The sequence below is a fragment of the Tachyglossus aculeatus genome, chromosome 14, assembly GCF_015852505.1.
Source record: "Tachyglossus aculeatus isolate mTacAcu1 chromosome 14, mTacAcu1.pri, whole genome shotgun sequence".
Taxonomy (NCBI): Eukaryota; Metazoa; Chordata; class Mammalia; order Monotremata; family Tachyglossidae; genus Tachyglossus; species Tachyglossus aculeatus.
The window spans coordinates 20,773,723-20,793,591 of NC_052079.1; the positions used below are offsets into that span (position 1 = coordinate 20,773,723).

Consider the following 19,869-nt stretch of genomic DNA (forward strand, 5'->3'; position numbering starts at 1 on the left):
GAGGAAGGTGATTTTGGAGCTCCCAAATGGTGTTCTTATCAATGATATTTATCGAGTCTCTACATGGGACTGAGCAGTTTACTAGTCCTTGAGCTATCCAAGGTATGAAGAATGTCGTGATCCCAATCTTTGAAGTGTTTAAAGTATAACGTGTGTGAAGTGTGAAGTATAATGGGGGAGACAAGTAGACATTAATTGGCTATACCAACAATAATTAGAAGTATATGAGAACAGATAAGAAAATCCAAGTGAACAGTATGGCCCAGTGGATAGAGCTTAGGCCTGGGAATCAGAAGGACCTGGGTTCTAATCCAGTCTCGACCACTCTTCTGTTGGTCCTAATTGGGCAAGTCACTTAACATCTCAGTTGCCTCAGCTGTAAAATGGTGATCAATACCATAAGTCTCATCATAATAATACTGGCATTTATTAAGCACTTACTATGTGCAAAGCACTGTTCTAAGCACCGCGGAGGTTACAAGATGATCAGGTTGTCCCACGGGGGGCTCACATTCTTCATCCCCATTTTACAGATGAGGGAACTGAAGCACAGAGAAGTGAAGTGACTTGCCCAAAGTTACACAGCTGACAATTGGAGGAGCTGGAAGTTGAACCCATACCTTTGACTCCAAAGCCTGGGCTCTTTCCACTGAGCCATGCTGCATCTCATAGTAATAATAATAATAATGGCATTTATTAAGCACTTACTATGTGCAAAGCACTGTTCTAAGCACTGAGGAGGTTACAAGATGGTCAGGTTGTCCCACGGGGGGCTCACAGTCTTAATCTCCATTTTACAGATGAGGTAACTGAGGCACAGAGAAGTTAAGTGACTTGCCCAAAGTCACACAGCTGACGATTGGTGGAGCTGGGATTTGAACCCATGACCTCTGACTCCAAAGCCCCGGCTCTTTCCACCGAGCCACGCTGCCTGTCATGTCTGCCTCTCATAGACTGTGTCCAACCTGATTAGCTCATCTCTACCCCAGCACTTAGTACAATGCCTGGCACTTAGTAAGCACTTAAATTCTATAAAAAAATGGACAAGAAAAAATACTTGAAATGATATATAAGCATACACACACATATATGTATGCTTATATTTATTTAACTTCTGAGGCGGCTGAAGCAAAGACCTGCTCCCCCTTTGGCCTCCCTCCCACAACTGATGCCGAATTGCACTTTCCAAGTGTTTAGTACACTGCTCTGCACACAGTAAGCGCTCAATAAGTATGTTTGAATGAATGAATGAACTGATTTGAAACTCTCCCGCTCCTCTTGCCCTTCTGTCTTCAAGTAATCCAAGTTTTCTCTTTATGGAAAAAAAAATCCAAAGACCCCTTGTCTCCTCCCTCTCTTTCAACTCTCATTTTCAGTCTGTCATTAAATACCATCACTTTCCTCCACAACATTTCTTCTTTCTGAACAGTCAGCATCCTGGATCTGGCATTTATCTTAATCTAGCTTGATGTCTACATCAGTCTTCCCACTGGTCATTCAGCATCCAGTCTATCCCCTCTCCAGTCTCCATACTTTCCTCTGCTTACCGGATCATTTATGATGATGATAATGATAATAATAATGATAGTAATGGCATTTATTAAGCGCTTACTATGTGCACGGCAAGGCAATGTTCTAAGCGCTGGGGAGGTGACAAGGTGGTCAGGTTGTCCCACAGGGGGCTCACAGTCTTAATCTCCATTTTACAGATGAGGTAACTGAGGCACAGAGAAATTGTGACTTGCCCAAAATCACACAGCTGACAGTTGGCGGAGCGGGATTTGAACCCATGACCTCTGACTCCAAGTAATAATAATAATAGTATTTGTTAAGTGCTTACTATGTACAAGGTACTGTTCTAAGCACTGGGGAGGTTACAAGGTGATCAGGTTGTCCTACTGGGGGCTCACAGTTTTAATCCCCATTTTCCAGATGAGGTAACTGAGGCACAGAGAAGTTAAGTGACTTGCCCAAACTCACACAGCTGACAGTTGGCGGAGCTGGGATTTGAACCCAAGATCTCTGACTCCAAAGCCCGTGCTCTTTTCCACTGAGCCACACTGCTTCCAAAGCCTGTGCTCCATTTGTTAAGCGCTTACGATGTGCCAAGCTCTGTTCTAAGTGCTGGGGTAGATACAAGGTAATCAGGTTGTCCCATGAAGAGCTCACAGTCTTAATCCCCATTTTACAGGTGAGGTAACTGAGGCCCAGAGAAATTAAGTGGCTTGCCCAAAGTCACACAGCTGACAAGTGGCAGAGCCAGGATTAGAACCCACAACTTCTGTCTCCCAAGCCCGGACTTTTTCCACTAAGCCACGCTTTATTCTGCTCATCTCTTTCCGTGCCTTCAATGGTAACCATTCCTCTCTGTTTCAAGCAGAAACTCACGATCATCAGTTTTAAAGCATTCCATCAGCTCTGTCCCTCCTTTTTTTATCCATTCTCTTCTCCCACTACGTCCCAGCTTGCATGCTCGTTTTTTTCTGAAGTTAATTAACTCACTGTTTCTCATTCTGGGTTCTCCAGTCTCTCACCCCTTGTTCCTACCCTTCACTTCCCTGGAGCTTTCTCCCCCTTCAAATCTGCCAGACCGAAGCTCTCACCATCTTCAAATTCCTCCTAAAAATCCCACCTCCTCTAGGTGGGGCGGATTTTTCTTCTTTCACAACTACCACCTCAGCACACCTAAAACCACTTTACACACTTTTTCACTCACACTCATTTCTGGCACTTTATATATCAACTTACAAAGCTTACTGTTTCCACAGTGACTAATCTACTTATCTCTTTTCCCTCTCCTCTTTCTGTTAATTATTCAGTGTTCTTCCTCCCTTCCCCTGAGGAAGTGTGAGGTCCTTGAAGATAGGGATCATGCCTTCTAACCCTGTTGAATAAATACTGTTAATTGACTAATCAATCTTTGACTCATCTCATCCCCCCTGCCCCCAGCTATCATCCTTTTCCCTTCTCTCTTTTTCTTTAAACTCTTTGAAAGCACTGAATATAACCACTCAGCTATTTTTCTCTTAGGCCTCCCTTTCCTTTCCCACCCCTGCCAATTCAGATTACAGTCTCTTCATTTTTCTGACACCCTCATATTCAAGTTTTCCAATGACCCCATTCTGGCGATACATAATTCTCTCTTCTAATTTGTTCCGATGACCTTCTGCCTCTTTCAGCATGGCTGACTAGCTTCTCCTAGATTTTGTCTGGTCTTGATTCCTGGTTTCAGTTTTGTTTCTGAGTGAAACTTTCCAGTTTCTTTTGCTGACTCTCCTTTCCCTCCTCACCCTTTAACTCTAGGTATCTCAGAAGGCTTAATTCTGGATGGTTTACTCTCTGTAACGTCTCTATTACCTCATCACCCAGCTATTTATCTGGGTTTTTTCTTTGTTTTGTCTATTAGTTTATTGTCTAGTAGAGAAGCAGTGTGGCTCAGTGGAGAGAGCGCAGGCTTTGGAGTCAGAGGTCATGGGTTCAAATCCCAGCTCCACCAATTGTCAGCTGTGTGACTTTGGGAAAGTCACTTAACTTCTCTGGGCCTCAGTTCCCTCATCTGTAAAATGGAGATTAAGACTGTGAGCCCCCCGGGGGACAACTGGATCACTTTGTAACCTCCCCAGTGCTTAAAACAGTGCTTTGCACATAGTACGTGCTTAATAAATGCCATTATTATTATTATTATTATTATCTACCCCAGTGCTTAGAACAGTGCTTGACACATAGTAAACCCTTGACAAATACAGCAACAACAACAACAATAATAATGATATTAACAGAGGGTAACCAGAGCAGTTGCCAGTGAAATCTGTCGATTGCCACTATGGAAAATTGGATTATTTCCTCAAGTGGGTTTCCTGTGATTGGAATCCGTAGCAAATCCCAGGCCCTCATTTCCTAATGCCCGCTCCCTCTGACACCAAATCTTTATGAGAACAATTGATAAGTATCAAAATTCAGTGCTTTTACGTTTCACCTCCTCTCCTCTGTGATGGAGGTGGTAGCAAGAAGAAGCCTGACTTCCCAGCTAACTGTCAGTGGGAAGAGGAGAAACTGTGGAGGGTTTTGAAAATCCAAAGGTCTGAATAGTTGAGAGGTGACTGTGTAAAGCCAAAGTGATTTTTACTTCAATAAAGAGTGCAAAAAATAAGAATTTAGCCAGAGGCAGTTCTTCAGTATTTTTGTCCAGTCAGTCCTCTGCATTCATTCCTTGTGAGCCTTGTGGTCGTTGGGATATTTTATTCAACCCAGCCGTTTTCAAACGCCATCAGCCGAATACATTATTCTGAGCAGGACTGCTCGTAGACTGCCACTGTGGGCTTCATGGAATAAGTGATTCAATTGACCTCATCCTTAGGTGCTTTGGTAATGAGAACAACAGTCAGAGACTAGGAATCTCACATTAAAAATCTCCTCCAGAAGGCAGCCTCGTCTTAAAACTGTGAGTCAGTATTTTTCAGACCCTGGATGGGAAAAATATGTGAGGAAAAAAGCCAGCTGCTAGCGCTGCCGTGGAGTCCACGTCTCCTCACTCCTCTTGAACCTCCATTTGTCCATCCACATTCTCATAATAATAACTGTGGTATGTTGCCAATTTGTACTTCCCAAGCGCTTAGTACAGTGCTCTGCACATAGTAAGCGCTCAATAAATACGATTGATTGATTGATTGATTGGTATTCGTTCAGCGCTTACTATGTGCCAGACACTATAATAAGCACTGGGGTGGATAAAAACAAATCAGAGTAGACGCAGTCCCTGTTCCACGTGGGGTTCACCATCTTTTAGACTGTGAGCCCACTGTTGGGTAGGGACTGTCTCTATATGTTGCCAACTTGTACTTCCCAAGCGCTTAGTACAGTGCTCTGCACACAGTAAGCGCTCAATAAATACGATTGATTGATTGATTGATTAGTCCCTATTTTACAGATGCAGTAGCTGACGTTCAGAGAAGTTAAGTGACTTACCCACACAGCAGATGGGATTAGAACCCAGGTCCTCGGACTCCCAGGGCCACGCTCTAGCCATTAGGCCACACTGCTTTTCCACCAAGCATCAAGCAGAAATTCTCATTCAATCAGCCTGTCTGCTCTTAGTTTACCTCGCTGATTTTCTATTACAACTTAGTGCACTCACTACATCCGCTAACACCAACGTACTCACTGTACACTGATTTTGTTTATCTCGTCGCTGACCCCGCTCGCTAGCCTCCAACTCCCTCCCCGTTCATATACGACAGGCCATCACCCTCCCCGCCTTCAACGCCGTACTGAAATCCCATCTCCTCCAAGAAACCGTCCCGCACTAAACCTTCATTTCCGCTACTCTCTCTCCCATCTGCAGTGCCTATGTAGAGAAGCAGCGTGGCTCAGTGGAAAGAGCCCGGGCTTGGGAGTCAGGGGTCACGGGTTCGAATCCCGGCTCCGCCAATTGTCGGCTGTGTGACTTCGGGCAAGTCACTTCACTTCTCTGGGCCTCAGTTACCTCATCTGTTAAGTGGGGATTGAGACTGTGAGCCCCATGTGGGACAACCTGATCACCTTGTAAACCCCCCTCAGCGCTTTGCACATAGTAAGTGCTTAACAAATGCCATCATCATCATTATTATTACTGAGGTCTCAACCCTTTAAGCACTTGATAATTACCTCACCCTTAGTCCCACAGCACATATGTACCTATCCATAATTTTTTTTTAAATATCTGCCTCCCCCTCGAGACTGTAAGCTCCTTGTGGACAGGAAACATGCCTACCAACTCCCAATTCCTCAGTATAGTGTTCTGCACCCAATAAGAGCCAAATAAATACCACCGATGGACGGCAGTTGATTGATAAGTGTATGTAAAAAGCAAACAGTCAAGTGAAATGGAAACATGATTTGTATCAACTGAGGTACGGGAAGAGCCATAACAGGCTACTTTTTGATCAACAAATGTAGGCATATTACTGGTTTAACTTGCCAATTTTCCAGATCATTTACAGTCCCGGGAAATAGTCTTGTTATGGAGGCCTAGGCCATGTATACATCTGTCCACAGCCAGGCAATTCCCTTTCCAGCCCAATTCCAATGGTGCTTTTTGGTTCTAGGTACAGGAACTAGTGTGCTAATCATAGATATAAAATTAGAGAATTAGAGAAATATTATTCTAATTCTTAATTAGAGAATTAGAATTAGATCCAGTGCTTTCTGAAGGCAGAGAGATAGACTCATTGGCTTCTCAAGGTTCTTGCCAACATTATTACAGGACCGTTGAGAAATGCTGGGAGTCTATCCCTTTGTCTAGAGGGAGAATTACAACTAAACCATCCAACCAGATCAATGTCCACTATGGAGTGAAACCCTTCCAAGATTTTCTACTTCTTGTCTGGATCCTTTATTGCCAGGAAATTTTTCTTACTGTGGGCAGGGAACATGTCTAACAACTATGCTGTATTGTACTCTCCCAAGTACGTACACAGTAAACGCTCACTAAATACCTCTGAATGATAGATTGATGAATGCCTAACAATTCATTCTGCTGTAATTTAAGTCTGTTTCTCTGTGTTCTCTTTTCAATGGAAGCAAATAACATCCATATAAATAAATAAAAGGCAGAAACTCAGAATGGTCTTATGAAAAGTGAGATGTGGCCTATAGCGAATGTAAAGCTGAGTGGAAGTCACAACCTTTATATAGGAATCACAAATCTGAGAACAATAAATTTCCACTGCAAATGACTTAAAGGATTATCCCATGTCTTGAGGAAACTATCCTGGGAACATAATTGTAGGCTCTCAATGGTGCAACTCTTTACACTGGGCGTTTACTGGGCTTTATTGAAAGCTGCAAAAAGACTGTAACCCGCGGAGATACTGAAATCCACAGAGACTAGAAGATCTTTCTCCATTACTGAGCATCTTATTCTGCAAATGCATTATTAAAATGCACAGCAGGCTAGCCTGCTTTTACTCAGAAGATAATATGCGTACACATCTCAACGCCTTTCATATTTTAAGACGCTGTGGCTGTTGACAATGTTGCTGTAGATGTGTGTGCTTATGTGTGTGGTTGTGTGTGTATGTGTGTGTTTGTGAGTATAATAGATCCCTTTGCTACTCTTAGATAATCACACTCATCTCCTGTTGATTAATGTGCCACATCAAGCTGGGGAGAATTCACTTGTTGCTCCCATTAAAGTGGATGAAAAGTTGCAGATGAATACTTGAAGCAAGAATTTATTTCACCTAATGATCAGTTTTATACGGCAGATTTTCATCTTCGGCTTCAATCTCATGTCTTTCCTACCTGGAGACTGCAAAGAGCCATTATTAGCTTTATCGACTAGCTCAGCTCCGTTTGATTTAGTGGATTTTTGGGAAGTAAGAAGTGGGCTTTTTCTTAATACTCCTATATTTTTTCTGTTCTTTCATTTTGAATTTCTAGATCAGGCTTTCATACTCAATTAATCACAGTACTACGAGGGAGCACATTTTCCTTGCTTCTAACAAATCACGCTGGGTAGTCATTTTCTTGTCGCAAGCATCCATGTTGAACTAAGTCGAATTTTAGTCTAATTTTATTTCTGCAAATCTCATTCCTGGCACCTGGGTGAAGGCACATATTACCGTCTTGCTACTTTCCTGTTTGACTTGTCTTTTATTCCCTTCATCCACCACGAGTGTTGAACGAACGACACTTTGCTTTGTGAGAAATAGGAGGCTGAGCTGGGCAGGGCAAAGGAATGAGTTGAGACAGCTCACCAAACATCATGATGCCTCTTCAAGAAGCAACTAGGTAGTAAGTAGTGGAAGACGGGTGAGCGGGGAGGGATGGAAGGGACCTGTCTTTATCCGCCATCCAATTTTGCCTCTCTGACTCTGCTCTGCGCTGAACCTGTGATTGAATGTGCTCTTCCCTTTGTAGCTGCTCCCGCTGGAAACATTCTCTGCTATCCTGAGCCTCTGTAGGAGAGGGCAGGATGTGTTTCGCATTGTCCGTGGCCCATCCCTGGGCCAAGGGACTGCCTTACCTCAGAGGCCGGAGGGATGCTTAGATGGTAGTGACAGAGCTAAGGGCGTGGGATGCAGAGAGCAGTCGAGCTCACGCTGTGTGTACTCTGCAGGCGGCCTCCTGAACACTGCTCTTAGGCGTGGGTGTCAGCCTGTTTTTCACTCAAAATTCCCTTCTTTGCCGCAACTCGTTTGCGAGAGAAAATGTTCGTTCTCGCTTCAGATGCTCTAAATAATACTTGTCTCTTTCATGGGTTCCTCCTCTGCCTCCCACCTTGTAACTGTGGGAGTGCCTCATGGTTCTGTTTTGGGTCCGCTTCTATTCTCCATCTATGTTGGAGAATTTATTTGCTCCCACGATTTCAACTACCACCTCTATGGAGGTAATTCCCCAGTTTCCCTCTCCATCTCTGATCTCTCTCCTCTTCAGTCTCACATTTCTTCCTGCCCTCAGGACATCGCTACCTGAATAATAATAATGATGATGGCCTTTGTTAAGTGCTTACTAGGTGCAAAGCACTGTTCTAAGCTCTGGGGAGGATACAAGGTGATCAGGTTGTCCCAAGTGGGGCTCACAGTCGTAATCCCCATTTTACAGTTGAGAAACTGAGGCGTAGAGAAAGGGAATTCAATTATTAACGATTGAAGAAGAAATCATGATGGAGAGATTGAATGAATACGATTGAATGAATGAATGATTGATTGAATGAATGAGAGGATTTCGAAAGTTTGCAGAGATGTTCAGAAAGAATGAGCCTGCTGCATGTCTGCTTTATGAAGACAAAGAGTCTCTTGTTCAACCCAAGTTGGACAAATCTTTCGCGAATTTTGAAAAACCAGTACAACAGTCAGCCAGATTAATTTAAACTCCTGCAGACTCCTACAAAGATTCATAATCATATAACAAATCCTCCTTTAGTCAAGGCGGGGATGTTTTGCTTTGAGTTACTTTAATGAATATTAAATGACAGCCGAGAGACATTACAGAATAAAGCAGATCAGTCCATGGAATTCACCAAGTGCTTACTGTGTGCAGAGAGGACTGTATTAAGCACTTGGGAGAGTACAATGCAACAGAGATTTGTTTTTATTTTTTATGGTATTTATAAAGTGCTGGGGTAGCTTCAAAATAATCAGGTTGGAAATAGTCCTTGTCCAAAGTAATAATAATAATTATGGCATTTGTTAAGCACTTACTATGTGCAAAACACTGTTCTAAGCGCTGGGGGGGATGCAAGGTGATCCGATTGTCCCACGTGGGGCTCACAGTCTTCATCCCCATTTTCCAGATGAGGGAACTGAGGCTCAGAGAAGTGAAGTGACTTGCCCAAGATCACACAGCAGACATATGGCAGAGCTGGGATTAGAACCTTTGACCTTTGGCTCCCAAGCCCATGCTCTTTCCACTGAGCCACGCTGCTTACAGTCTTACTCCCTATTGTAAAGGTGAGGTAACTGAAGCACAAAAAAGTTAGGTGACTTGCCCAAGGTCACACAGCAGGTATGTGGCGGAGTCGGGATTAGAACTCGGGTCTTCTGGTTCCCAGACCCGCGTTCTTTCTAGTAGAACATTTGGTAGACATTGCCTGCCCACAGTGAGCTTACAATCTAGGAATTTCATATTTGCTTTTCAGCAGATTTGGATCAGGACTTATATGATAGCATATAAGTGTGCAGAACAGTGTATCTCACGATTCAGTCGTTCAAAACACAGTCGCTATAGAGCCCCACAGCTGTATTTTGGGGAAATCACTGAATCCCATTAGGAGTGCTACTGGCTTTGAGGAAGGAACTAAGCTAAACTAGAACTGGATGTCATGTCCATGCATTTTGCTTCCCTCTCGTCATAGTGGCCAGCCTGTCCCCAGAGTGGAATATACCGTGGAAGAGACCAAAACCTGGGGAGTTGTATTCAGGGAACTCACCAAACTCTATCCCACCCATGCTTGCCGTGAGTATTTAAAAAACCTGCCTTTGCTGACCAAATACTGTGGCTACCGAGAAGATAACGTGCCCCAGCTGGAAGATGTTTGTTCGTTTCTTAAAGGTAAGGCTTCTGATAAACCATCCTCCTGCTAGGCAACCTCTTTTTGCGTTGGGGTAGCAGTGGTTTTTCAGGAACGGGAGGAGGTTCATTAGCCTACGTGAGATGCCACCTTACAAGAGAAGTTTCATTTGCTGTCTTGGTTTTAGGTCACAGAACCCTAAGGAAGAGAATTTGAGTATGTAGGCTTTCTCTGTCTCTTTATGTTATAGGCTAGGAATGGTGCGTGGGAGGTATTTCCTAGGTTAAATTAAAAAAAAATAAGCAAGCCACATTTCAAGTTATTTATTTGATCTGAGAATCCCGCCATTTCTGCATAATTTATGATTCCTACTGCCCAGGCTCTGTTTAAAATGCAACATACGAGAAAAGGCAGATAGTCAATTTTAATAGCTTATACGAGATGATGACTAGCCTGGAATTCCTATTCCCTGAGTGTCAAAACTTCTCACTGGCCTTCCCTAGAGACTGGCTACACAGAGAACTGAGCAATCCCCCTGGAAAGAAAAGTCACAGGCTCACATCCCCGATAAATTTATCCTGTGATGGGATTATCCACTGACAAAGAAGCAGCCTTAAAGATGCTAGACTGATTTTCTGGTGGCAGACAGAAGCATTTTTGGTTTGCAGAAATAAAGTATCTATCTCACCAATATTCTCCGAGGCTCATTCTGCGGAGGATGGTATGAAAATCAGGGATTCCCCTTATCTCGTTCCTAGAGATGTCAGTTTCTGGAGGGTCTGAGTTCAGAGTGAAAATTGCTCATTGCATTGAGAGCCTTTGGAATGACCTAGAAATGAATGTTATCTAGAACTGAAGAATTTGGTTTGCACGCTTCTGAGGAAGCCAGAAAAGCATGTCAGGATTAAAGATTTTAATCTCCGTTTCTAGAAAACAGATGCAACTGATGTGCAAAGGATTAGGATGTGTAAACATTATCAGAAAGTACATAAGACATTGGCCAATCTGTTTTGTAAAGAAATCATTCTGATGGGCAATTTCATTCCTAGGCAGCTTTACATTTCCTGTCATATCAGTATGGCATGCATTGAAAATAGCAATGGGTATTTTTTGAGCATATCACATTGGGCTGAATTATCCTCTTGGGTATATGCAGAATTTTTCTAGTGACTTGGTGTCTATTCTGGGTTTTTCAGGATTTTTTTTGGACTCTCCCTCCTTCTTTCATTATAAGCCCTTTGATCCAAGTGCATTTTAGTGAAAAACAATCATTCCGATAATTGGTCACTCCAAACTACGTACATTATAATAATAGCAATTCAATCGTATTTATTGAGCACTTACTGTGTGCAGAGCACTGTACTAAGCGCTTGGGAAGTACAAGTTGGCAACATATAGAGACGGTCCCTACCCAACAGCGGGCTCATGGCATTTATTAAGCCTTAGTATGTGCAAAGCACGGTTCTAAGCACTAGGGAGGTTATAAGGTGATCAGGTTGTCCCATGGGGGGCTCACAGTCTTAATCCCCATTTAACAGATGAGGTAACTGAGGCACAGAGAAGTTAAGTGACTTGCCCAAAGTCACACAGCTGACAGTTGGAGGAGCCGGGATTTGAACCCATGACCTCTGACTCCAAAGCCCGGGCTCTTTCCACTGAGTCACGCTGCTTCTCTACATTGCACGTTGTTCTTTGGCCCGGAATTTCAGTTCCTGGACTGTTGATTAGAATATTTTTTCTAAATCATAAAGAACCTGACTGTGCCTTCTAGTGCTGCTCTATTAATATTTAATCTGCACTTTTCTGTGCCTTCTGTATTTAGAAAGATCTGGTTTCACAGTCAGACCGGTGGCTGGATACCTGTCTCCTCGAGACTTCCTGGCGGGACTGGCCTATAGAGTATTCCATTGTACTCAATACATCAGACACAGTTCTGACCCGCTCTACACCCCAGAACCGTAAGTATTCGAGTGAAAAATCAAGGCTGGTTGATAACCGCGAAGCAAAGAGTTCTCAGCTATTAATGATTTTTGTATGATGGCTTGCCATGGGGAAGCCAAGCCTGTCTTTCATCAATCAATCAATCAATCAATCAATCCAGATATTCACTGATAGCTTACCGTGTGCAAGCACTTGGGAGAGCGCAGGATGATAGAGTTGGTAGAGATAATAATAATAATGATGACATTTATTAAGCGCTTACGATCATCATCATCATCAATCGTATTTATTGAGCGCTTACTGTGTGCAGAGCACTGTACTAAGCGCTTGGGAAGTACAAGTTGGCAACATATAGAGACAGTCCCTACCCAACAGTGGGCTCACAGTCTAAAAGGGGGAGACAGAGAACAAAACCAAACATACTAACAAAATGAAACAAATAGAATAGATATGTCCAAGTAAAATAAATAAATAAATAGAGTAACGATGTGCAAAACATTGTTCTAAGCGCTGGGGAGGTTACAAAGTGATCCGGTTGTCCCACAGGGGGCTCACAGTCTTAATCCCCATTTTACAGATGAGGGAACTGAGGCCCAGAGAAGTTAAGTGAGTTGCCCTGCACACAGCTGACAATTGGTGGAGCCTGGATTTGAACCCATGACCTCTGACTCCAAAGCCTGGGCTTTTTCCACTGAGCCATGCTGCTTCTCATAGCTTCTCATGTAGATGTTCCTGGCCTACTAGGAGCTTACAGTCTAGAGAGGGAGACAGATATTAAAATAAATTCTGGCTACGTACAGAAGTGCCGTCTTCTCAGGGTCACACCTGGAGAGTTTCCGGTACCCTAACAGTCTCGACTATGGGAGCGAGAGTGAAACGGAGGCGTATCCATTCCATTTCCAGCTTGGGCAGTGGCAGGCCATCTGCTACAAATCAAAACTCACCCGTGCTGGGCAGCAGCGGCATGGGAGAGTCTATTACTCTATTTATGTATTTTATTTGTACGTATTCTATTTATTTTATTTTGTTAAAATGTTTTGTTTTGTTCTCTGTCTCCCCCTTCTAGACTGTGAGCCCACTGTTGGGTAGGGACCGTCTCTATATGTTGCCAACTTGGACTTCCCAAGCGCTTAGTACGTGCTCTGCACCCAGTAAGCGCTCAGTAAATACGATTGAATGAATGAATGCACGAGAGTCGAGGGCGGACTTGTGCCGAAGGAGACAACGGTAAAACGCTTCCGTATTTTGACGAAGAAAACTCTACCAGAACGACTGCCGATGGAGGTGGGGCGTTCTGGGAGGGACGCGGCCATGGCGTCGCTGTGGGTCGGACGCGAGTCGACAGGATAAGACAACATCATCATCATCATCATCAATCGTATTTATTGAGCGCTTACTATGTGCAGAGCACTGTACTGAGCGCTTGGGAAGTACAAATTGGCAACATATAGAGACAGTCCCTACCCAACAGTGGGCTCACAGTCTAAAAGGGGGAGCGACAGAAGTGCCGTGGACAGAGTGTGGGTGAATAGCAAGGTGCACAAGCAATGCAGAAGAGAGAGAGAGGTGGGGAAATGAGGGCTTAATTGGGGACAATCTTTGGGAAGAGATGTGTTTTTGATAAGGCTTTGCAGGTGGGGAGAGTAGTGGTCTGTTATCTGTGAATGTGAGCCCACTGTTGGGTAGGGACTGTCTCTATATGTTGCCAATTTGTACTTCCCAAGCGCTTAGTACAGTGCTCTGCACATAGTAAGCGCTCAATAAATACGATTGATGATGATGATGATGATGATGATGACGAATGAGGAGTGAGTTTCAGGCCCGAAGGAGGATGTGGACAAGAGGTTTGCAGTGGGATAGAGGTACAGTGCATAGGTTGATGTTAGAAGAGTGAAGAGCGGGGGCTCGATTGGAGGAGGAAAATATCGACGTAGGATAGGAGGGGGCGAGCTGAAGCCGATGGTAAGGAGTTTCTAATAATAATAATGGCATTTATTAAGCGCTTACTGTGTGCAAAGCACTGTTCTAAGCGCTGGGGAGGCTACAAGATTATCAGGTGGTCCCTCATGGGGCTCACCGTCTCAGTCCCCATTTTACAGATGAGGTAACTGAGGCCCAGAGAAGTGAAGTGACTTGCCCAAAGTAACACAGCTGACAATTGGCAGAGCCAGGATTTGAACCCATGACCTCCGACTCCAAAGCCCGGGCTCTTTCCTACTGAGCCACACTGCCTCTCGCTCGTTTCTGTTTGATGTGGGGGCGGATGGGTAACCACTGAAGGTTTCTCAGGAGTGGGGAGATGTGATCTGAAGATTTAAGCATCGTTGTTAAAGTTGACGGCATGGTCACTCCGCCTCTACATCATGGTTCGAATCCCGGCTCTGCCGCTTGTCGGCTGTGTGACCTTGGGCAAGCCACTGAACTTCTCTGTACCTCATCTGTATCTCTACCAATTGTCAGCTGTGTGACTTTGAGCAAGTTACTTCACTTCTCTGGGCCTCAGAGAAGCAGCATGGCTCAGTGGAAAGAGCCTGGGCTTGGGAGCCAGAGGTCATGGGTTCTAATCCCAGCTCCGCCACTTGTCAGCTGTGTGACTTTGGGCAAGTCACTTCACTTCTCTGGGCCTCAGTTCCCTCATCTGTAAAATGGGGATTAAGACTGTGAGCCCCGCCATGGGACAACCTGATCACCTTGTAACCTCCCCACCGCTTAGTACAGTGCTTTGCACATAGTAAGTGCTTAATAAATGCCATTATTATTATTATTATTATTATTATTATCTGTAAAATGGGGATTAAGACTGTGAGCCCCAAGTGGGACAACCTGATCACCTTGTATCCCCCCCCCCCCCAGAGCTTAGAACAGTGCTTGGCACATAGTAAGCGCTTAACAAATACCACCATTATTATTATTATTATTATTCAGTCTTTGGTTCCCGAGAAGCAGCATGGCTTAGTGGAAAGAGCAAGGGCTTGGGAGTCAGAGGACACGGGTTCGAATCCCAGTTCCTCCACTTAGCTGTGTGACCTTGGACAAGTCACTTAACTTCTCCGTGCCTCAGTTACCTCATCTGTAAAATGGGGATTAAGACTGTGAGCTCCAAGTGGGATAACCTGATCACCTTGTATCCCCCTCAGAGTTTAGAACAGTGCTTTGCACATAGTAAGCGCTTAACAAATACCACCATTATTATTATTCAATCTTTGGTTCCCGAGAAGCAGCGTGGCTTAATGGAAAGAGCCCGGGCTTGGGAGTCAGAGGATGTGGGTTCTAATCCCGGCTCTGCCACTCATCTGCTGTGTGACCTTGGGCAAGCCACTTAACTTCTCTATGCCTCAGTTACTCACCTGAAAATGGGGATTAAAAGCATGAGTCCCAAGTGGGACAACCTGATTACCCTGTATCTACCCCGGTGCTTGGCATATGGTAAGCGCTTAACAAATACCATAATTATTATTATTATTCCCTTCCTAGTTTCAAGTGACACAGAACTTTCTCAAGGTCCCATTTAACGTTACCACTGAAATGAAGGGGACAACTGTCCCGAGTTCTTTGCACCTAATTTAATGGAGTCGGTGAAGGCTGAAAGCATTTAATCCATTTTCCAGTCTGCTGGGTTTGCCAATGTGCTTTAAAGCTGTTTTGCTAAGAAAAAACCCGAGCGTTTAGGAACCGAGCCCAAGTCAGCCCCATCTCTCTCTCTCTCAGACTTCCGTGACCATCTTGCCTAGTCTCGCCTTCAGTCTTGTTTGTGGAAGAGAAGGCTCCAAGGCTCTGATTAAGAGGTCACGACAGATACAAAACCCCTTGTCTTGGCTCCTAATGGCTATTGTCCAACTGTTTCCCTGGGAGCAAAGGAAATAATAAAAACTATTGTGCTCGTTAAACACTTACTAGGAGCCAAGTCCCGTTCTAAGCTCTGCGGAAGATACGAGTTAATCAGGTTGAACGTCGTCTAAATAGAAGAGAATGGGATTTAATCCTCATTTTACAGAGGAAGTAACAGGCACAGAGAAGTTAAATGACTTGCCCAGGTTCACACAGCAGGCCCGTGGCAGAGCCGGGATTAGAACCCAAATCCTCTGACTTCCAGGCGTGGCTCAGTGGAAAGAGCCCGGGCTTTGGAGTCAGAGGTCATGGGTTCAAATCCCGGCTCTGCCAATTGTCAGTTGTATGACTTTGGGCAAGTCACTTCACTTCTCTGGGCTTCAGTTACCTCATCTGGAAAATGGGGATGAAGACTGTGAGGCCCCCCGCGGAACAACCTGATCACCTTGTAACCTCCCCAGCGCTTAGAACAGTGCTTTGCACATAGTAAGCGCTTAATAAATGTCATCATTATTATTATTATTATTATTACTATTATTTCCAGTAGGTCATGCAGTTTTAACATGTAAGGACTGAAGATACTTGGGAAATAAACTTTCTCCTGGCTTTCTGAATGTTGCCATCGATCAAAATCGATCTGTAAATTTAGTTTGGAGGGCTCTCTTTTGTCTAATTACCAATATTAGAGCTCTCCAAAACAAGTGCTACTCTTTGTCCCTAAAGTTATCACGCAAATGCTCCCTCAGAGTGGAGAAAAATAGTTTGGGAGAAGCCTCCATGAAAATTGTGCGTGAATACGTTTTGTAGTTAGATTATTCAAATGGTCCAAGGAGGAGCAGTGTTGCCTAGTGGAAGGAGCACTGGGTCTGGAGTCAAAAGAGCTGGGTTCTAATCCCTCATTGTGTGATCTGGGGCAAGTCACTTAAGTGACTTCCCTGAACCTCAGTTTTCTTAACTGTGAAATAGGATTAAATCCCTGTCCTCCCTCCTGCTTAGACTGTGAGTCCCATGAGAGGCAGGAACTGCGTCTGGCCTGATTATCTTGTATTTGCCCCGGAGTACAGTGCTTGGCATTAGTGAGCTGTTAGCAACTATCATGGTTATTATTATTACTGGGCAACAAGAGGTAGGTTTGAAAACAGAGACAGCTATAAAAGATCAAGCAATAGTATTTATTGAATACGTTGTGCAGAGCACTGCACTAAACACTTGAGGGGAAGGGGGAATAAAGCCGTTCAGGCAGCAGGGATCTATCCTCAAATGCAAACAATATGGCAGGGTTTGTGGGCCATTTATCAGCCTTTTTATTGACTTTTTGGCACAGGAAGGATCTTGCCATCAATACAGCCACTTCTGAAAATGCAGGGCAGCTGTTCACTCACGCTCTCACACGCTTACACACACGTGTCTACGGCAGTTAAGATAGCAGTGAAGTGGGATGGTGTGAGGAGAGGGGGAAAGCGTGGATATCCGGGGTGTTTATTGCTTTGCCCACCTCTACAAGCTGATTAAAAACTTGATAAGGGCGTGGGAGTGTGTCACTGAATGCCAGAGGTTTCTGCAAGTTCTGCAGGTGGAGTGAAAATACGTGGGACTGAATTATCTTAAAAATTCTCCGTACGGTAGCTTTACAGTAACGCGAGTTCATGCTTTTCCACCTTAAGGATCATAATCTCAGCTGGGTCAGCACAAGGTTTCAGTGACTCTGATGGAGCAGAGTGAGTGAGTTTGGAGGGCTATAGGGAGAAGGTTTTCCAAGGAACTGAGGAAGCCGCAGACCCATTTTTGGAGAAAGACTGCCATGGATAACAGAGTTGGCCAGCTTAGCATTCCCATTAAAATAAAAATTTAGTCTTTATTTTAAATATCGAGTCGTAGTTAGCATTATTTTTAGATTAGCTTCATAATAACTCTAATAAGGTTTCTCCTGCAATCTTAATTCTTTCAATTTTCGAGGCAGAATGAATTCGGTTTATGCCGGCAAATCGCCTTCTGTTTTTAAGACTAATTAAGTGCAATTACGTTTATTAAACGCTTAAGCTGTTCTAAGCAACTGTAGTAAGGCCAGAAAAATATGGGGCCACTGAATATAGGCACACAGTGTCTGAGAGAGGGGAAGAGGGAGGAGGACATTTATAAACACTGGGAAAGGTCAAGAATTAAAATGTCAGAACATGCAGAAACAGATAAAACAAACCAACTGAAAAGTTGTAAAAACAGAAACATAACTGCTCCCTGGGATTCAGTAGTTGGGCAACTACCAGCTCCAGGCAAAAAGCCCTGGTGAAAATTTATTAATAATAATAATAATAGCAAGAACTACAACAACAATAATAAAGTGTTTATTATGTACTAAACTAGGAAGGCTACAATTTAAGCAGATGGGACAGAGTTTCTGCCCCTCATGGGGCTCTCATTCTACGGGGGAGGGTGACTAGGTATTTAATCTCCAGCTCATAGATGAGGAAACCGAGGCGCAGAGAAGTGACTTTCCCAAGGTTACTTAGCAGGAAAGTGTTAGAAGTCAGGTTTCCTGACTTCTAAATATTGTTGAGACATTTCCCTGGCTCTGTGGTTTGGGGCAGGCTGGAGTGGCTGGGCGAGGGGAGAGAAGGTATCTTCATAGGGAAGGTTTAGAGGGGGAAGGTGGCCATTTCTGTCTTTGGGCAGCCCCAGGCAGTTCCTAAGGGAATTCTGGGCCACTTGGCAGCATTTTCAGTAGGAGATGACCTCTTGCTTGTAATTGAACTTATCTTTAAAGGAATCCATTGAGAACTGGACAGAGAATGGATTTAACCAATGTTTGTCACCCTGCAATGTGAATCCCAATGGGTTTACTGCCGGCACACAGATTTTAATCATCTGGAATTTGTCGGATGCTGTGTCTTTTTTTTCTGTTGAGCGAATTATTCCCCCCTCCACTCTCCTTGCCATCTTCCCTTTCTCAACTCTTTTCCATGGTATTTGTTAAGCACTTACTATGTACCAGGAACTGTACTAAGCACTGGGGTAAATACACGCTAATCAGGTTGGACACAGTCCATGTCCCAGAGGGGCCCACAGTCTTAATCCCCATTTTACAGATGAGGTAACGGGGCACAGAGAAGTTGATTGACTTGCCTAAGGTCACGCAGCAGACAAGTGGCAGAGTGGAATTAGGACCCAGTCCTTCTGACTCCGAGGCCTGAGCTCTATCCATTAGCTCACACTGCTTCTCACTAACCTTCCCACCCTGCTTCTCACCAAAAAGAGTTCTAATTTTGAGCTCTTACCCCCAACGTCCTATAGAAAATAGAGACAAATGAAATGTCATGCAGGAAAGGCAGGGTAGGGTGATTGGAAATGCAATCTGCCAGAGAGTGGCTGCTTATATCTTTAAGGGACACAATCAGCTCACCCGTCCTGCCTTACCTCACTGAAGCAGCATGTCTCAGTGGAAAGAGCCCAGGCTTTGGAGTCAGAGGTCAGGGGTTCAAATCCCGGCTCCACCAGTTGTCAGCTGTGTGACTTTGGGCAAGCCACTTCACTTTTCTGCGCCTCAGTTACCTCATCTGTAAAATGGGGATTAAGACTGTGAGCCCCCGTGGGACAACCTGATCACCTTGTAACCTCCCCAGCGCTTAAAACAGTGCTTTGCACATAGTAAGTGCTTAATAAATGCCAATATTATTATTATTATTTTCTTCTACAACCCAATCCACACTGTCTGCTCTCCTAATGCCAACCTACTTTCTTTACCTCAGTCTCATTTATCCCACCACTGACCCATTGCCCAGATTTCCCCTCCAGCCTGGAACTCTGCCCCCCTCATATCCAACAGAACACCCCTCTTCCCACCTTCAAAACCCTCCCCAAATCACATCTCTTCCAAGAGGCCTTCCCAAACTGAGCCCTCATTTCCTCTAGCCACCTTCCCCATCACCTATGTACCCCTTAAGCACTTTGATACCCACCCCAGCCCCATAACATTTATGTACATATCCTTCTAATCTACTTTTTCCCCTCTCTGTAATATATTATGATGTCTGTCTCCTCCTATAGACTGTAAGCTCTTTGGAGGCAGAGATTGCCTTGTAATTTACTTTCCCAAGAGCTTAGTTCAGTGCATT

General features: G+C 44.2%; 1 protein-coding gene across 1 annotated transcript in view; it reads left to right on the forward strand.

Moving 5' to 3' along the window:
• The window catches only part of TPH2 (tryptophan hydroxylase 2), a 137,152-nt gene that overhangs the window by 56,415 nt on the left and 60,868 nt on the right, over positions 1 to 19,869 (forward strand). The window contains exons 6-7 of the mRNA XM_038756352.1: positions 9,836 to 10,032; positions 11,814 to 11,949. Coding sequence (XP_038612280.1) covers positions 9,836 to 10,032; positions 11,814 to 11,949 — 333 coding nt within the window. The remainder of the gene's footprint in view (positions 1 to 9,835; positions 10,033 to 11,813; positions 11,950 to 19,869) is intronic.